This window comes from Loxodonta africana, chromosome 22 (assembly GCF_030014295.1).
Source record: "Loxodonta africana isolate mLoxAfr1 chromosome 22, mLoxAfr1.hap2, whole genome shotgun sequence".
Taxonomy (NCBI): Eukaryota; Metazoa; Chordata; class Mammalia; order Proboscidea; family Elephantidae; genus Loxodonta; species Loxodonta africana.
This window is the reverse complement of record NC_087363.1, coordinates 50,469,193-50,475,192: the sequence shown is the minus strand read 5'-3', so window position 1 is coordinate 50,475,192 and position 6,000 is coordinate 50,469,193. Positions and strand designations below refer to the sequence as shown.

Here is a 6,000-nt window from a genome sequence, read left to right as displayed (position 1 = left end):
CACACACAGAGGGGATTTAGTGATTCATCCCGCTGTGTTTCATCCAAGAATATTACTCTTCGGACCCTTCATCTCTCCAGGACAACTCAAGTTTTTGTTTTGGGGAAATAAAACGCCATTCCCCCCACTAAAATGTTAAGAACCTTAGTCTAAAGATTTAAAAGCTAATATATCTGTTTTTTACACCTGGATTGCTAAACTTTCTAAAATCCCTCCCTCTACTGGGGCTTTGGGAAACCAAATAGCTCATGCAGGAAAGACTGGATTTACTTAGATGAGAACTGAAATACTGCTCCCTTTATGCGAATGTTAATTTCCAGGCTGTGAGCTTGGTCAACCAAGAGAAAATAAACACTTTAGATGAAATGTGTTATTTATAGCAAATGCAAAGTATCATTATTATCAATTCTTGTTAGAAAATATACAGAAAAAAATATTCTTTTTGTTATTTAAATATGGCATGGATACATTGAGAAATAGTACAGATGTTAATCCACAGCCTTTCAGCTGCATCCCGGGTAATCATTATTCTGTTTCATTCTTATTTGGAATTACTAGTAATAGACTGCATTTCTGTGTGAAATTCAAATCAGGGAACACCAATGAATTGAGATGATTGATATTATATATAAAAATATACACACACATAATTTTGGAGTTGGGGACAACAATAGAAATATTTCTGTCTATGAGAAAAGAAAAAAATCCACCAAACTTGCTGCTGTGTTAGTGATCTTGATGAGTAATGCTTTTTATTTACCTAGATATGCTGAAAATTCGTTTAATTCTTCCTGATTGAAATGAGCTAACCCTTGACCGATATCTATATTTGTTTTGAAAATATCTCTGCAATCACTGAAAATCTAAAATGCAGATAATCTAGATTTTTAAATATCTGGCCTCAAACCAGGGGTGTTAATAAAAATACATGTTTGTGTGCTTTTATCCCATGCAATTATTAGGTGTTCTTTGATAAACCCTGTCTTCTTTGTTTAAGTCATTGGCGTGGGATTTTATATGTAGATTAAGGAAAGAGGATATTATTAATAATGTAACTTATGGCATCTTTCGATGCAAATATTGTGTTTATGCTTGTGCTTTCTTGATAAAGTGTTCATAGCTACTTCCCTGTTCTTGACCAGTGCAGAACCACTGACCTAGTCCAATCTATTCTCTCACTGATGACAAAGCTGCAGCATAGGCAGCCTAGATGATTTTCTGAGTTCATGGAGTTAGTAGTGGGCCCAAGACATGGAGTCTCAGTAGTGGTCTTTCTGCTTATTCTTCCAACTAGGTCATTGGCTGTCCCCATCCCTGTATATCCTATGTAATAGAATTCTACTTGTCCCCTTAATTTTTTTTTCTATCCCAACCTTAACATGCAATTTTTTTAAAAAAGTCTGAGTTAAAAGCTTTGAAAGAAATTACCTTACCATGCTTCACCTAGATCTCCAAACCAGCTTTATTTATTTTCCTCGGCCCCAGTTCACCTGAATGAATTCAGCCTCCTCCTATTACCCATGAAGAAAAGGCTGGTTATGAAGGCTTTCCAGGATAGGAGTTGCAGTTCACATCCTTCAAAATAATCAAGTCTTAGGGAGAGAAATGGGCTGTTAGCTACAGGGTAGTATTCAGTATCGCTTTACATCATAACTGTCGGCCCTTCTGTCTCAAATTTCATCAGACAATGCCTCAGTCAGCTGATTGAATAAATAAAAAAGTAGAAAAAAAATACTTTAGAGGAGCCCTGATGGCACACTGGTTAAGAGTTCAGCCACTAACCAAGATGTCAGCCATTTAAATCTACCAGCCACTCCTTGGAAACCCTGTGGGGTGGTTCTACCGTGTCCTATACGGTCTCTATGAGTCGGAATCAACTCAGTGGCAATGAGTACAGGTACTTGGTACTACAGGAGCTGGAAAAACAAAATGGGTAAGATACTGTAATGCTGTCAAGGAGCTTAACAATCCAAAGATGGGACAATAATGGTATAAATGCATTGATAGAAAAAGTTAAGTACCTGCAAGGAGATGTAACTTAATAATTATGTAATTAAAAGAAGGTGAGAGTCAAGAAAAGACTTCTAGGAAAAAAAAAAAAAAAGGATTTGAACTAGATTTTGAAGAATGAAAATCATATATGTGGAAATAGATGGGGAGACTCATTTTGACTAACATTTATGATGTGTGTTCTCCAGAAGTATGTGTACACAGCTCTGGTATTTAAAGTGTGGTTGTAGACTGGCTGCAGTCTATAGACTTTGTTACTGTTCTGTGGAAAAATAAGTTTTATGCATCTAGTTTCTCTTACTGAGAGACAGCATTTAGAACCTGATAGCTACTTGACATTGTTGCACCATCCAAGCATATCATCAGTGGACTCAAATCATTGAGCCACTTATAGACCACTTTATATGTTCCTGAATCACATGTGGTGCCAGCTGTGTGCTATTTATGCAAGGTAAACCATGTATGGGCCTATAATGGATTGGGAAAAACAAACAGACTGGTTTTTCACCACAGGTAATTTGAGAAGTACTTCTCTAGGTTGTTCTTTATTGGCCTACATAGCTCCTTTAAGAAAAATTTATATATATTATAGCGGTACAGAGCTGTTTCTCATTATTAATGTATTTATGAAATGGTCACTGCTCTCTTCCAATTAAATCATCCCATTACAGAGCAGAGGAATTTCACCTTTGTGACCTTAGACAGTCTTCCAGTATGATAGTAAGGTACCACTGAACCACCAGGGCTCCAAAAGGGACGTAGGAGGCACAAAATGTGAACCAAGTAAAAGAGTGGGCTACAGACAGATGTAACAATGAGTAGTGGAGGAGAGAAAGAGCAATGTCAAGTAGGTTTATGTCTGAATGTTGCCAGTAAAATAGATTATCAATACAACATAGAAGAGTCCATATCTCTACTTCATAATAATCTACAAATGATTAGTCTTCAGTGGTAAGTTTTATCCAGAGGCTGAAACTACATCTGTGCTGTGTTATTCTTGTTATTTTATTTTATTTTCATTTTGATGCTGTTTCCCATTGTTGCTCCTATTTAGAAGATGCTCTTCATTTTTGCATATTTTCTCTTGTCATTTCAGATGATCACATGCTGCATGGCCCCATTTTTGTTCAAGAGCCAAGTCATGTAATGTTTCCTTTGGATTCTGAGGAGAAAAAAGTGAGGCTCAGTTGTGAAGTTAAGGGGAATCCAAAACCACATATCAGGTTTGTTGATTTAAAAGCATGTATATAGTTTTTATTATTAAAAGCAGCAAATACTTACACAGCAATATTGCATAAAGAGCTTTAGGATAGGCATCTTAGGATGTACTGAGAAATCTAAGGAAAGGGTTGTATTCTTGAAAAATTAACTACCCAACTCCTGTTTCTGGCAGTGTTGGGAATTAAATATCCTAATTGACTGTCTCACTGAAAGCCTTAAAAACTCCTAATAAAATCTTTTGTTAAGAACCCACCATTTTTAAATGCATCAAACTGTCAAGAAAGAAACAATATTCAGAAGCTAAAAACTAAGTAGGTTTGGAATCTGGAGAAGTAAACTGAGTGCTAACAGCAGTTTTCACCATGATAAACTACATGAAGTGGTGCTTCGGCTTTTGCAGGTTTGATTTTGGGGTCACTAAACAATTTGTTTTTTTTTTTTAAACAATAGAATCTTCCTCCATTGGGCTGTTTCTTTCCTTAGCATCCTCCTGTGCTAGGAGCTGTTCCTTGTTCCTTGGCATAATGTTGGAATCACATTTTCTCTCTTTTATGAAATGATAACCTTTCACGTTTGATATAAGTCACATGGATGCATACCTTTTTGACTGGTAGAAAAAAGAGCCTGCTTCTCTTAAGGCTACCTCCTTCATGAAGTCATGTTCACCTCAACTTAAAGTCAGATCTCTCTCGTCTGACCTCCTTTAGCATTTTGTACAACTGCTATGACTCTGTTTTTGTTTCTTTTTTTTCCAAAATTTTATTTATTTTGTTGTTGGTGAGAATATACACAGCAAAACATAGACCAGTTTGTTTCTACAGGTACCATTTAGTAACATTGATTACATTCTTCAAGTTGTACAACCTTTCTCACCCTCCTATTCTGAGTTGTTCCTCCCCAATTAACATAAACTTACTGCCCCCTAAGGATCCTATCTAATCTTTCAAGTTGTTGTTGTTGATTTGATTACAAACAGATAGTTCTTAAAAGAGCATAATATTCAAGGCAGACCTTTTTTTTTTTACCAGTTAAGCTAAATTGTTGCTTGGTTTTAAGCAAAGACTAGGCCCAACCAAGAGAAGAGTCTAACATAAGGACATGTCTCAGAATAAACTTGGGATACAAGGGATATATCCTTAGTATAAATGTGAATGAGAAATAAACTCACCTCGTCAAGGGACTATAAGATAAAGGAAAACGCTTATCTCAAGCCTTAGTGTTGAATGGTTTTAAAAGGAGATGAGACACAGCTGAAGAGAGAATTAGTTAACTGCAAGATAGATCTGAAGAAATCATTCAAAGCCAGCAGATGGACACCTAGGGATGAAAATCTGAAAGAAAAAAAAAAAAGAGAGAGAGAGAGACAGAAAAAAAAACCTACAAGTGTCTAATCAGAGTTCCAGAGGAGAGGCAAGAGAGAATGGAACAGAGGCAATATTTAAAGAAAAGGCTAAGAATTTTCTAGAACTAATTAAAAAATTCCAAGCTACAGATTAAGGAAGCCTGATAAATGTCAAGCAGTACAACTTAAAAAAAGCCTCGTGTAGAATTATCACGATGAAACAATAGAACACTAAGTCAAAGACATGATCTTAAAAACAGTCAGAGATGTAATACACATTACATTTGAAAGAATGACAGTTAAACAGACAGCTGACTTCTCAATACCAACAAAGAAGCAAGAGACAGAAGATGGAATCTTCAATACACTGAGAGAAATTAACTGTCAATTTTGTATCCTGGAGAAATAAAATAAATATATTTTCAGGCAGAAAGAAACTGAAGTATGTTTCCAGCAGACACTTACTAATAGAAATTCTGAGAGATACACCTTAGACAGGAGAATACTGATCCCAGGTAGAACTGCTGATATGTAAGAACAAATGATATGTGACAAACAAAAAACAAAAATACCTGTTGCTGTTGAGTCGATTCTGACTCATGGCAACCTCAGGCGTTACAGAAAAAACTGCTGCTTAGGGTTTTCTTGTTTGTAATCTTTATGTAAGCAGATTGCCAGGCCTTTTCTTGCATGGTACCACTGGGTAGGTTAGCAGTCAAACACAAATTGTTTGCACCACCCAGGGACCAACAGTATGTCAAACAAGTGGCAAATGATAGGAATTCCAAGTAACACTTGATGGTACTAAACATGTGAAAATAAAAAAGGAAAAACTAAATTCTCGACAAAAATAGAAATAAATTGAAAAGGATATGTGTTAAACAATTGACTATCCATATGATTAAACAAAATAAATAAAATTAGACCACTACCTTTCTGCATACAAAAAAATCAATTCCAGGTAAATGGAAGACCTAAGTGGGAAATTTACAACAATTTTAAAAGAAAATATAGGCATATATATTTATGACTTTGGAGGAGGAACGGATTTCTTAAATATGTCAGAAAAAGCACAAATCGTGAAAGAAAATATTTAACTTTGTTAATATTAAGAACTTCTGTTCAGCAGAATATACAGAGATAAGTAAAATTATAAGCTTTAAAATGGTAGAAGGTATTTTTAATACATATAATTGGAAAAGGATTAATATCTAAGATATTTAAAGGATTTCCACAAATTAAACAAACAAAAAAATGAGATAAATAATCCAATAGAAACATTATCAAAAGACTTGAGCATATACTCCTAAGAGAAAACCAAATGTTCAGAAAACATATAAAAAGATTATCAACCTCATCAGATAGCAGGGATATTTGAATTAAAACCACAATGACATTCTTTCAAACTTACAAAATTGACAGAAATT

General features: G+C 35.0%; 1 protein-coding gene across 5 annotated transcripts in view; it reads left to right on the top strand.

The window, feature by feature from the left end:
* Positions 1 to 2,497: 2,497 nt before the first annotated feature.
* The window catches only part of CNTN4 (contactin 4), a 410,739-nt gene continuing 407,236 nt past the window's right edge, over positions 2,498 to 6,000 (top strand). For 4 of the 5 annotated variants that reach the window (XM_064275007.1, XM_023547999.2, XM_023547997.2 and 1 more), the window contains exon 1: positions 2,498 to 3,233. In XM_064275007.1, the coding sequence (XP_064131077.1) occupies positions 3,115 to 3,233 (119 nt within the window). In that variant the 5' untranslated portion in view covers positions 2,498 to 3,114. The remainder of the gene's footprint in view (positions 3,234 to 6,000) is intronic. The other variant, XM_010590039.2, reaches the window with a different exon arrangement.